This window comes from Corticium candelabrum, chromosome 16 (assembly GCF_963422355.1).
Source record: "Corticium candelabrum chromosome 16, ooCorCand1.1, whole genome shotgun sequence".
NCBI classification, from domain to species: Eukaryota; Metazoa; Porifera; class Homoscleromorpha; order Homosclerophorida; family Plakinidae; genus Corticium; species Corticium candelabrum.
In genome coordinates, this window is record NC_085100.1 from 6,028,080 (window position 1) to 6,042,024 (window position 13,945).

At 40.0% G+C, this 13,945-nt stretch overlaps 1 protein-coding gene across 1 annotated transcript; it reads right to left on the reverse strand.

Annotated features, from left to right (window-relative positions):
• Window positions 1-4,209: 4,209 nt before the first annotated feature.
• On the reverse strand, window positions 4,210-13,128 carry LOC134192211 (voltage-gated hydrogen channel 1-like). Its single transcript, XM_062660916.1, has 8 exons — window positions 12,925-13,128; window positions 12,723-12,860; window positions 12,597-12,673; window positions 12,489-12,542; window positions 12,376-12,428; window positions 12,243-12,319; window positions 4,663-4,778; window positions 4,210-4,606 (listed from the first exon to the last, which is right to left on the reverse strand). Exons 1-8 carry the CDS (start codon window positions 13,115-13,117, stop codon window positions 4,421-4,423), a joined length of 894 nt encoding a protein of 297 aa, XP_062516900.1. The 5' UTR covers window positions 13,118-13,128; the 3' UTR covers window positions 4,210-4,420.
• Between the last annotated feature and the right edge of the window lie 817 nt (window positions 13,129-13,945).

Genomic DNA, 13,945 nt, shown 5'->3' on the forward strand with positions numbered 1-13,945 from the left:
CCGGGTTGGGTACCATCTCCAGAACCGACATCTGACAAACCAAAACATATTAGAAAAATAACCCTTCTAGAGGGTTACGAGTGTTGTTGATGGTGTGGGTGAGTCTCCTCAATCTGAATCGATAGCGGCCCAGATGTAACACAATTGAACGATTTCTTCGTGATTACCCTCTTCGGCATATGTCATGGCCCATTCAAGATCGGTGGCACCCCATCTATGGCATAGAATCACTATCATAATGTGACCGTACCTGGCGGCATGAGCCATGGCGTCATTGAATGCTTCAGCACTCTAATCGTGATACAGGCGCACTGTAGATTTGTGGCCGTTGCATGCAGTACTCACCATAGCCAGGTCAACGTCTGTGGCTCCCAAATCATGACATAGTTGCACGATAGAATTATGACCTTTCTCTGCAGCATACGCCATAGCCTGGTCAATCTCATGGGCTCCCCAATTGCGACACAGGCAAACTATGAATTCGTGAAGTTTGCATGCAGCACACACCATAGCCTTGTCGACATCAGTGGCTCCCCATTCGTGACATGGTCACACAAAATATTTTCATGGCCAGCGTCTGTTGCCCAGGCTATGGATTGATCGAAATTGGTGACACTCCCAATCACGATACAGACGCATGATGTTTTCTTTACTGCCACTTGCGGCCCATAACATAGCCAAGTCAAGATCGGTGGCTCCAAATCTCGACATAAATAAACAAACCTTCTGCGGCCCATTCCATGACTTCGTCAAGATTGACCTTGTCATAGTTGTGACACAATCGCACGACGTGTATATGACCACCGTATGCAGCCATGTTCATAGCCTCTTAGATGAGAGTGGTGCCAAGTTGTCGAGCCAGGTGCACCATAACGGTATGGCGGCAAATGGCAGCCATGGTCCTGACTTGATTAGAAGAAAGGGTATACTGGTCTGTAATGAAATTTTTCCCATTGGGATGCATTCGACCACCCAACCAGTAGACTCCTAACCGTCGGTGAAAATGTATAGGAAAGTGGCAAGAGATTGACTATGATAACACACCGCTTGAACAGCGGTAAGAACTCTCAAAGATATCATCGCTGTGCTATATACTATAGATCACATTTGTCTAATAGGACGTTCAACACGAGCTTCCTCATCTCGGGCACAGAGTGTGGGTGCTCGCCCTCGACGAGGGAAGATACTAGATAGACAAGATATATACATACATTAGACTCACAAGCGGGAGAAAGGGGTGGAGGGGCAAAATAGATGGGGTAGAACCATCTCCAACGCAGGGATATACTAATGCAGGGACAAAAATACTAACGTAGGACAAAAATACTAACGTAGAAAAAAAGTGTGACAGAAACGAGTAGTCCATATACGTAGTATTAGCTTCCTAGAAGCCTTACAGGAGGTGCACCAGAACCGGCACTCTATATACTACTACCAATAGCATTCTTTCATCATACACGTACTTCTGCAAAGAGACGGTATTGCACAACAGATAAAGAAATCTTGGTGGATGTTTTGGCAATTAAGAAGTTTAGAGTGTATCTAGGCAAGCCATTTAATTTGATTACAGATCATAAGGCATTACTGTGGTTACAGACACTGGACATGGCAGACAAACAAGGATGACGTGGACGATGGTTAGAATTATTACAACAATATCATTTCCAAAATCATACACAGGCAAGTCGAAGCCAAGAAATGACTATGGCAGACTATTTATCTCAAGTAAGAGTCGATGGTCATTTAGTTGCAGTGGTACAACAAAGGTCTGATGTGGGTATGAAAGAGGAAATGGCAAAGTTGTTTGAGTTGGACACTATCCAACAAGAGCAGTCTAAGGAGTCTGAAATAGATCAAGTCATCAAAGCAATGCAGAAGAATAGCACAATGGATAAGGAATGGCACAACAGTGATCTGGGGAAAGCTTACTCTAAGGGACAATTACAGTTGAGCGCTGATGGAATATTGAGATTTGTGAATTACCGTAGTAGAGCAACACAAAATCACCAAACAGGAGTTGCTGTTGGTACTACCAAACCTTTGAGAAGACGCCTATTGTTGTGCACGATGTGCCTTTGTCAGGTCATATGGAACATGCACGAACATGGGAGAGAGCTTGTAGAGCAGCTTGGTGGCTTGGTATAAAGAAGGATGTGATGACATGTACAAGGATGTGATAACTGTCAGTTGAAAACAACCAAATTCCCTGGGAGAGCTCCATTACGGCATACAGATATCCAGAACGCCCGCTGGACAAGGTTCAAACAGAACTCTGCGGCCCTTTCCCTAAGTCCATTCCAGATAGAATGGAGTACATATTGGCTATCCAAGACGTACTCAGCAAATATTGTATTTTGATGCCAACAAGGGATTGTAAGGCAGAGACTGCAGCACAAGTATTTCGAGAAAGGTGGTTGTGCCAATTTGAATTCCTCTCATGGTACAGTCAGATAGAGGTACTCATTTCACAGCATTGGTTTTGCAAGAAACTTGTAGACATTTGGGATAAAACACAAATTGAGTTCAGCAAACCACCCACAATGTCAAGACAAGGTTGAGTGACAGAATCAGCTGGTGGATAATATTCGTTGTGTGATAGATGAAGAACTGTATTCCTGGCCTAAATCAGTAAAGGTTGTGCAGTTCGCACATAATACCGCAGTGAATGATACCACTGGATATACTCCTGTTGAGTTATTGTTTGACCAGTCATCACGACATCCAGGGACAGTGTTAGCTTGACAGCTATCATCAGGAAGATTGTCAGGCGAGGATTGGAAAATTACGAGACACACAAGAAAATGGCCGAGAAGGCAAGTGATAAATACTATTCAGAAAATGGACAAAATATTTAGAAGTGTACGAAGGCGGATTGCACAGTGTCAAAAAACTGAAGGTACGAGCTATACAACGAGGTGTTTCATATGAAGTGGGACAAGTGGTACAAAGTAAGTTATCACCAGCCGATAGGAGACTAGGTAAACTTCCACCCTACAATAGCATTAGATATGTGATAATTGATAAACAAGGAAACACATATTGGTGTCGTGAAATGGAAGGGACAAACCCATGAACTGTTCAAAGGCATTACAACAACCCAGAATAGCTCAGGGATGAATACTATCGTGGGAAAAGAATATAATGGATCCGAGAAGGACGGACAGTGAATCGGAAATAGAAGATGACTATTATGAACTGCTATCACAAAAAAAGAGAGAACAGCCTGAAGATCATACAAGACAGTATCCAATGAGACAAAGACGTTATTTGAGACATCTCACACCAGACCCATACGCTAACAGATATGAATAGGTAGAATATCGGTGCACGGATCACAATGATTTTTGAATTTTAATTGGAAGGTGTGTCAAATTTTGTAGAGGGGGAGTGACATGAGCAGTATTGTGCATGCACGTATGTTGTATATATATGTTGAGTTTCCTAAATATAGAGTCAGTCTTGTGTTGTGTTACCAAAGCAAGTCATCACAGATTAATTAACTTAAGTAGGAGTTAATATTAATTGATTAATGCAGTTGAATACACAAATATTATCCATTGCTTGAAAGCTGGCTGACCTCACTATGTACTGTTAACAGGTACAGTTGTAAGTTCTGAGTCTCAATAATTTGTAGACCATACATACACACCATTATTTTCTAAACCATAAGTGTTTAATATCTCCTGACAGTAATTAAGTCAATTAATGCGTTAGTCATTATTTGTAACAAACTTGATATCTATGTACTGTTAAAAAGTTTTAAAAATATAATTACAGGGGTGTCACCTTAGTTACTAACAGTGAATGTACATGTATCACAGTATGGGTTACTACATGACTAGGGTCCAATACAATTTTTAGAAGCATGAGGAATGGGTTATTCAAGGCAAAGCCGTATACCCTACCCCTCGTGCTTCTAAATAGCCAAAAGCAATAACCTTGCCCCTCGTGCTTCTAAAAGCCACACAGCAACCTAAATTATATAATAACCAATTTATACCATGGCCATGTGTAAGTGTTTCATAATTAAGTTACTTTTGGTTAATACCACACCCTCACTTATTGCACAGTTACACTCACTTACTGCACAGTTTTCACAATAATAACAAGCCCAGAGGAACCATTTCAAAAGTGATCTGGTCTAACACGCACTAAGGGTGAGGTCTAAGACTAGTGCACCAAGAGAGCAGTCTTTAAAATCACCTATATTTTCAACAGTCAGTTTCATGCAACCGTCACCTGTCAGTAGTACAATTATTGAAAGATGCACGGTTCGACCAAAACCGGACATGTTTCTACGACAATGAAACAAGCCTCTGGTAACAGTTCACTCTAGAAAAAGTGGTCCGGTCCTGTCACTTGCCGTACAATAACTTAATCATATACACCATGTAAATAGGTGGTTGTGATTGGTTGCACATCACATGACCATGGTATAAATAAATGTACAAGTAGTACCAACTTTAATATCTGCATTGCAATCAATTACTTTGTCTTCTGCAGATACACTTTCATAACCATTGGATGTCTTCTCCTTCTCGTTTAGAATTTTGTTGTTGTCCTTCTCGCATTCTTGAGTAAATTTCCTTAGTTTTTCCATTTCCGCCTGTAACAGCAAAAACAGATAGTACTTGCACAACATTAGTAAGTAGTAATTATAACAGTTTGAGCTTCAAGTAGAGACTTCAGTCGTTTCACTTCATCTTCGCTTCCATTCAGTTGACTCTGTAGTTCATTAATACGTTTCTCGCTCTTCTTCTTTACTGAAAGAACAACACCTAACAGAATGCAAATTCAGTTGCATACTACTCTATGATTGAAGTAAGGTGTTGATATTGCTGACATTCACAGTAATGCTACATCATGAGTAAACAGGGCCATAGCCAGCAGTCTGGAAGTGGTCCAGTTGAAATCTAGCAATCACGTACAGAGGCGTATGCGCAGACAGACACAAAAGATATATTTTCTTGTGTTACATAGTAATGTAGTGACAGAATGCAACATCTTGAGTGTCATCGACATCGTAGTGAAAAGGCGGCCAGGCATAAAACCATGCATTGGATCTGTGCAGAGTACACTGCAGCACACAGTTAATTCTTAGACTCCCAGAAGGGTCTCGTAGGAAACAAAGTTCACTGGGTGATGATGCATTAGAGGGAGGTGACAGAAACAACCATCTGGTTCCACTTACTATCTGCCATTCTACAACCAAAATAGAAAGGTCTACCAGCTGTATGCATTCTGATCTGAGGGGTCTGCAAGCACTTGACATGAGACTGTCAGAGTGATCAAATAAAAACTCATTTATTCAGCTATGCCCTATTCTGGAAGTTTCCGGGAATGGTTTGTTGGTGAAAGTACAAATATTGAAAAGTGGTTCGGTTTCAGCAGCTACCTACCTGGTAAAGTCAACCCTCAATATAAATTAACAATATGCTCAGGACTGGCAATTTGATGTCGCTATATCACGAGATTGCTATATCATATCTGCATGGGTGTGAACCTGAATAACACACGTGGTTTCATCTTAGTGCAAGGGTGGCCAAATCTCGAGTAGCGCGTATGATTTATCTTAGGATGGCATGTACTGTATACTCTGTACATCCTAATTAATTAATGCATTGTAAACTACTTGAAGCTAAAGAAATCCTCTAGGGTTAGAACCTGCCAAGTTCGCATGCAGCCATTTAGGCAGATAAAGTGCCGCAGTACCTCTCGCTTCACATGCATATGTTCACCAAGTGGCAAACAGTGAGAGCCAAAGACAGGATAGGCTGTGTGACCTGGATGTCGCTAAATCGAGAGAGATTTATGTACTCCTATGCATCTTAGTACTCTCTTGTGTACGTCAGTGTCATTCTATCAAGTGTAGTTATATCAAGAGGCAAAATACCATGTTCTGTATGCATGCACTTTCGTCCCACGCTATCTACGTCTTTATAGTGCAATCTCGTTATATCGTAGTGTCATTATATCAAGAGTTCAATGTATCTAAATACATGCTTGTTTGCATCTGTCCCTATTATGTTCGTATTGGCATGGTTGACTCCCAAAGCTCATGCATGAGCAGTTCCATCATTCAACAACTATAAACATGCATACATGAATAACACTTTACAATGCTGGGAGTGAAATGAATTGTATTCATGCTACAACCTTGTCTATTCATCGTCATAATCGCTCTTTTCACATGTCAAAGTTGTAATGGCACTATATATATATATATATATATATATATATATATATATATATATATATATATATATACTAGCTTCCATGCATGTAGTAGCAATTAGAAGAAAAATACATTTTCCATCACAACAATGCTAGAACTTCACACTTGGTTGAAGGTTGTGCTGTATTGGTGATTTCTGCATGAAAGGATCTTCAACCAGTTCTGTAGTGAGAATCTACATAGGAATTAATGCCAATATATATTGAAAACCTAGGTTGACAGCACTCAAAGAGCACAAGCCTTCTTCAAGGCGGCTCAGTTGCAGATGAATCACACTACAGATGCTTGTCATCATCTGCCTCATAACTGAGCTATATATGCGAAGTGCACAGAACGCTATGGTTGTTATTCGATGCATGGACTACACTGATCGACACAATCAGGTGGCCTCCATTAGCCACTGGGACATTTGCCATCATTTTGGGGTTCCAGTGGAGAGCAGATGATACCAGCATAATCCTGCTAGGCTTGTGGAGACGGACGACATCACCATAATGTGAGATACAGCCATCCTAATGCTAGGAAGGTGCCGATCGTTGTAACATCTGCTTCAGAAACAAGAAGACAAACACTTGTCTTATTGATATCAGCTGTCCTGCTGATGACAACATCGCCAGGAAACAGGCTGAGAAGTTGACGAAATACAGTGACTTGAGAGTGAAGGTAAGCCACATGTGGCAGTGTCGGATACTGGTTGTTTCAGTGATGTTGGGAGCACTGGGCACAGTGCACGTAGGTATTGCACAATGACTGGACATTATTCCAGGTTATCACAACCTGCAGCAATTACAGAAGACAGTGCTTCTAGTCGTGTCTTCTGTCTAAACAGCCATGATGGTCTAAGCACCTCTGAGGCAGGGTTTGATTCCGGTGCTTATGAGAGACCTTACGAACCAGATCTGGTTGAGCCCAACATAATAATGTGGTTTTGATTCATACCAAGATGGTACAGTACCCAAAGGACACTAACAACAAAACTACGTAGTCCCCACTAAAATACACACAAAAATAAAGAAGAAGAAATACTAACAATCATTACAACTATTCATTGGTTCAACCAACTCTTGTACTCCCTGTATGACATGGGCATGATGTTTCTCCTGCCTGGTATAACAATACAGTTCCAAATCTGGTTTTGCTCTTGAGCTTCTGGTTGAATCGAAAAGTTTGAGACAATATCATTATCAGAATGACACACTCTCCTAAAGTTACACAGTTGCTGTCTAATAAACAGGTCTTTTGCTTCTTTGAAAGTTGAGCCATACATATCTGTCACAGAACTTCGGTTAGGAATCCCTAGACCTCGTCTGTATCCTTCTCCATGCTTGGTGGATTCTGTCACATACTTAATTTCCGAGATGATAGATTCCATGTTTCAATTCCATAACTGATTACCGGCAACAACACTCCCTCCATTATCTTCTTAATCCAAACAAACGGATTTGACTCAATCCCTTTCACTGACTCAAGTATCCAGCTGCCAAGCACTCCTTCTAAATCATCTGATAAGACAAGCAAAATGATAGGACCTAGGTGGTTAATTTTGTCAACTGACTTTAACTTCATGCTACCCAGTAGAAATTCTGGTTCTCTGTATTCTGTATGTCTTAATAATTGCTCGTCTGAACACAATGGACACAATCTTCTTCACATTGAATAAGAGAAAGTTATGGTCACCATAAACTCCACACCGGTCCAGCATATGTTGCAAACCTGTTCGACTGAGTGCTAACAGGAATATTTCATCTGCATACACAATGCAGCCAGTATATCTACCTAAGACATGTGATCCCATACCAAACTCTTCATTGAAAGAATCAGGTCATTTATGTAAACGTTGAAAAGAATCAGACGTAATACACTCCCTTGCTTTACACTGTTACTGACTTGAAAAGGAACAACGATTGATGAATTCCAACAAACTACAACATTCTGCTGTGACTACCCGCACCTCAAAAAAAGTCGTGGGGAAAATGTGGCACTCAATCTCGATTGTTGCAACAACTTTGTAATTAGTAATGGATGTGACAATATATCATATGCCGTAGACAAGTCTAGGCAACAACCAAACACAACATCATGACCATTCTCCAGAAAACGCTTTGCAGCCTCCTTCACCACACACGTACATATGTCACAACCATGTCCTCTCTTGAATCCAAATTGCTGTTGATTAGATACCCAAAACTGAGTAAACTTTGCCATCAAAACATTCTCAATAAGGTTGCCAACAGTGACAAGGCAATTTGCCTATAAAATTGTCCATGAAATTTCTATCTTAACTTTGATCTTTTGTAATGGGGACAATGGCTGTTTGATGTAGCATAGCTGGAATGCAGCCATAGTTAATAATACCATTGCTGAGTCCAGCAAGATGGAAACAGTTCATCTGGTGCATGCTTCATATGTTCTGCCTCTAAGCCACCAGGACCAGTAGCTTTGTCACTCTTGAATTTTGGTGCTGCCCGTTTACAGTCCTTACCTGTAATAAACATACTTCCATCTAGATGACAAGGCAGCACTACACTGATTGATCATATGTCATCCAGTTGTTTGTTCAAAGTGCACTTGCCACTGGGTTATGAGAGTTCAATAGATGTTGAAAATGGGCTCTCTATGAGTTGCAAATACCTTCATCTGATATTGCCTGACCAAACCGAATACCTGTGTTTGAAAGAAAGATTTTGCATTGGTATTTCACAGCTTTCCAAAAGTCCATCTGATTATTGGATAGTTTCCTCAGAAGATCCTGACCATGATGCTCTTGGCTGCTCTTGCTAGTTCCTAAATGCTCTGCGAAAGCCGCACTCTTGGCCTTCATAAGATTTGAAAAGCTTTCCACGTCACGGTTGACTCTTATCCCTCCAGTTCCTGTAGGCCATGTCTACCTCTTTCTGCAGAGCCTTGCTATTTATATTCCACCCCTGCACCTTAGCACTTATATACCCTTCTTGGGAGAAATTCATATTAATTAGATGATATTAATAACATGCTAATAATCTTCTCACAATACTCATCCAGCTCTCAGGAGTGCTGACATACCTTCATTAACACAACATATGGCCTCACTGGGTATCAGCCAGCAGACTTGAAACCAAATCTTGGTACTTCATGACTTGTTCCTCTCTACAAGATTTCTAGTTGTGTCTAGAGCCTATTCCTGTATCGGTGGGACTAGTATATTATACGATTTTGCATCAAAATATAACTCTCTAGGCACACTGGCCAATAGTCAGATAACTGTGAATTTCCCAAGATATGCCTGGCACTAGCTAGCTGCATGACACCAGTGCATAGTCAATCCAGCTTTTCACGCTACAATCATCTGATTCCCAAGTGAGAATTACATTCCTCATCTGCTTTATGCCCGTTGCAGTCCACGATAAACATATTGTTTGCATTAGCAAATCCAAAATCTTACTGCCAAAACAACTTTCTGGGCACGTGCATGGATCCCCATTAATTCTCCAATTAATACAGCAGAACTGAACCGATCATCTTGATTGATACTTTCAATGCATCCAAGCTGTTCCTCATAAGCCTCTATTGAATTAATGCACATATGCCCTGAATGAGTCATAAAGCATATAATCACCAACAAAAGAGTACCATTCTCAAGCTCCAGACTTATGGCACAAACTCTATCCAAACCAGTCTTGTTCTGTACACCCTTTCTCCACAAAAAATGCAACATGCACCACCGAATGGTTGACAGCAAATTGACTGACTGCTCTCCATTGGAGATACTGGTGTAATAAAAATGATCACCAACTCTACGAAGATATCAAACTGTCCCTCCATTAACCAATGCTCCTGCTCCTGATTTGGGGCATATCATACTTGGAGATTCGATGATCACATTGATTCCATCCAATGTTTTGCCATGATTACCAGAAATTTCACCAATTCCTCTAATGTACATAAACGTGTTGTTACCCTCAATGTAACTTTGTTTCCACAAGAATCTGTCCAGCACAGTGACACTAGAAGACTTGAACACAGCAGGTCCCATTGCTTGCAGACTTTGAAGCTGAAATATTTTGATATCATTTGAAAGATTGTCTTTAACCACAACAATCCCACTGGTATCAATCACCAGTTCACGAGTCACAGTTACAGAAAAACTGTTTACAACAAAGCGTCCACTGATTTTGACTTGTCTAAACGTGACATTCACTCTCCTAGGATTTACTTGCAGTTCGTAACCTGGAGAGCCAATATAAACATTTCCAAACACTACTGTATAGTAGCGTTCTCTCCAACAGATAATGTGTTGTTGGTATAGGATGAAGATGATCCATAGCTACCTAACTGAACCATTGATTCGGGAGACATGCACAAGTTGCCACTTACCACGATATGACTGTGCTGCCAACCGGAAAGATATAACTTGACTTTTCTGTATGTCCGTAGATCTAGAACAACTATTTCTTTCCTGTTGAAGAATGAAAATTGAATGTATAGTGTTGGATTCAAGTCCCAGATCATTGGCATACATGTATGATTATCATACACGTAGTGTATGTATTCTTCATAAAGCCATGGCTTGCGATAACCTGGTATCACGTTGTAGTTGGAAGCATAAATGCCTGGAATGCCATATACATGAAGGCTGCCTTCATTTGACAGGAGTTTGACATTGCTACTGAAATGCAAGCTGGCTAAATAAGAACTAACTGTGCCATTGTTGAACATCAGATTTTGATAGAAGGATACTGAATATGTGTTAGAGTAATAGACACATACAATAGTCAGCTTTTCATAGCTTCTTGTGTCCCACCTCCATGACAGTGAACGTTGATTGGCCATCACATTGCCAACAGAAAGCATCAACCATTGTCACAGCATTCACAGAACCAATGCAACTTCCAAAATGCTTGACAATGTGAGTCGAAGTTCGAAGCTCAGCAAACTGCTTACAAAAGTAATGTCAGAAGATTTCATGAAGTATTATGAAGTGTCCTGGATAGGCATTCCATTATACAGTATGAGTGCCTGTGACACAAAGCAACGAGACCTACATTATCTGACAGTGATCTAGTTGTAGAGCAAGCAAAGGAGAAGATAATAACCTACTTGGCATTACCATCACATGGTTGAAGAACTGGTTTGAATCATTTCAAGACAATTCAGTCACTTTTGCTTCAAGAATTTTAGATGTTTGGCTATGGCCCCAAACTAGAGAGAGTCTGTCTACACATGGAGATCACCAAATTTCAATTATGGTAGCAGCAAGTGGTCGCATTAAAGACATCCGGATGCTTAGCCTCGTGGTTATAACCAAAGGGCAACAACACCCTGTTGAACATGATGACAGTGACACTGAAACTGAAGAGTGATTCAGACTAAACTAGCAAGTACTAAATAGAAGTCAACAAGTCATTATTAGAGTACACTAAATTATCAAGAAAGCACTTCAGCAAACCAGCTAGACTTCTTTGAAATCAGTTTTGCTTGAAGATTAATTTTCACTACGGTCTAGGTCAAACCTGTGCCTGCACACTATTCTATGCATGTATGCTACTCTCTGCTTTCATTGCTTGGTTGCGGAACAATACCTTTAGTGCTTATATAACGACAAACTGAGTGAGCATTATACCAATAATCGTTTCAGTTACAGTGAACAAATTGAATGTCATCCACAAACCTTGAAACAGAAAGCAAGTGGCTTACAAAGTTTAGTCTTTCATAAACAAAAGCTTAGCCATTTCATAAGCAAAAGAAACAATAACAAAGAATTGACTAGACATGCAATTAGGCAGAAACGTAGGGTATGAGAGAATAGAAAGTGTTCACAGACAAATAGAGAGTTAGTTAGTTATAATTATAGATACCGGCATGTCGAAGTCTCATCAATAATGACATAACCAATTAAGCTGCAAAAGTAATGTTCAACTAAGCTCAAAACTTCTTTTGTTATTACTGTTCATGACGATCACAGCAGATCCCTCTACTGCTGTTTTCCATAACAAAAATACACATGCTGTTACTTACAAATCATACTTACCATTCACTATACGAACAACCCTCCACATACGAAGCAGCACGAGTAGACCTACACCATCCCATGCATCTTCATCTCCACTAAAAACAGTATAACACCAAGCTCTCAAGGTAATTTGACACACAATGCTTAATACCCATATGCAGCATCCATGGCAAATGACACCACAACAATGACACCATCAAAAACCTCAAAACAAAGGCACAATAAATTAAGCACACTTGACAAACAATTCAATCATATAATTACCTCCATCTTATGCTTGAAGAATGATAATCCAAAGCTGTACAGCTTCAGACACAGCTAAATCAACCAATAGATGAAACTAAAGAAAGGGAGGAGTTAACGTGCTCTCACTTCTAACAGGAAGACACCAAGAACAACTAAGCCAAGAACGTGAAGAACAAACCCCGGATTTATCTGCTCTTCACCCTCTACACAGAAACATTGCAATATGTTCAACTTGAAAATACGTCATACGACTTGTTATGCATTGCAATGCTCCATTAGCATATAAACACTCTGTAGTATCATCTGCAGTGGGTGTAGACATAGTACTGTTAAGAACTGGGCAATCAGCATTTACCGGACATGTCTTATCTCGTCCACATTCATCATCAACTAAAGTCACATATACCCAAAACACTTTGATAATCTGACAGTTTGGCAGTATCGTAGTCCATACTGAGAATATTAAGATCAATGAGGAGTTCCACCAACACTATAAAGCAATCCAGGATGACAAGTGTCACAATAGCAATCTGCACACGCCTGCTATATTCAAGTAAACGCTTCAAGCGTTCACGATGTCCCAGAAACCTACATAAACACAATCCATCAAATGTGCTACACTGCATGTACAGTATACTGAATGGCATAAAAGTAAAATTGTTGTTAATTGCACGCCATGGTCTTCTGGTTAGACAATGAACCCATAAGCAGTATATCTTATTCAGCTTAAGAAGCAAATGATGTAAACAAATTTTCAGATTTAATGTATCCAAATATTTGTATCAGATAGATTTATGATTGTATGTTATCAAATGTTCTTGCAATGTTGCTACACATATTGCTATTTTGAACAACTGCAGCACAGATATCTTGATCTACCTATTGAAATAACTCTAATTAACCCAAAACGTGCAAGCACTAGGGTTACAGTAATACAGCTGTGGCTGGCCGGACCAACAACCAAACCAAGGGACGACCAAACCAAGGAATGGCCAAACAATTGGTATGCAGCGTATGCACTCATTGTTATCTCTGATGTTAATTAGCATGCTACTTGAGAGTGTTAGTCCCATTCTCACGCTCTTCATGTTACTTAGCAGTGCATTGTACACCTTGCAGTCTAGTCGCATGTGTCATTCCCTACGTGTAAACTATAGTTGTTCCGTGTTGCTTAAGCTAGCGAAACTTTCACACCTTTTCTTCATTTTGTATTGTAATATAATGCTCAAACAATTGCAAAGTCATTTGATGCCTCCTCAGTTTGTAACACAAAGCCACTAAATGGGATAAGCTAAACCCTTCGACATATTTCCAATTAACAAACAGTAGTTTTTAAAACATGTCATAAAACAACAAGTCAACAAAATCGTACTATCTCTGACAAAATTTAAAATATTCAATTACAAATTAATATCAAGAAGTCATTTAAAACAAGAACATCAGACTTACAGTAATAATTTGCACACATAAACAGA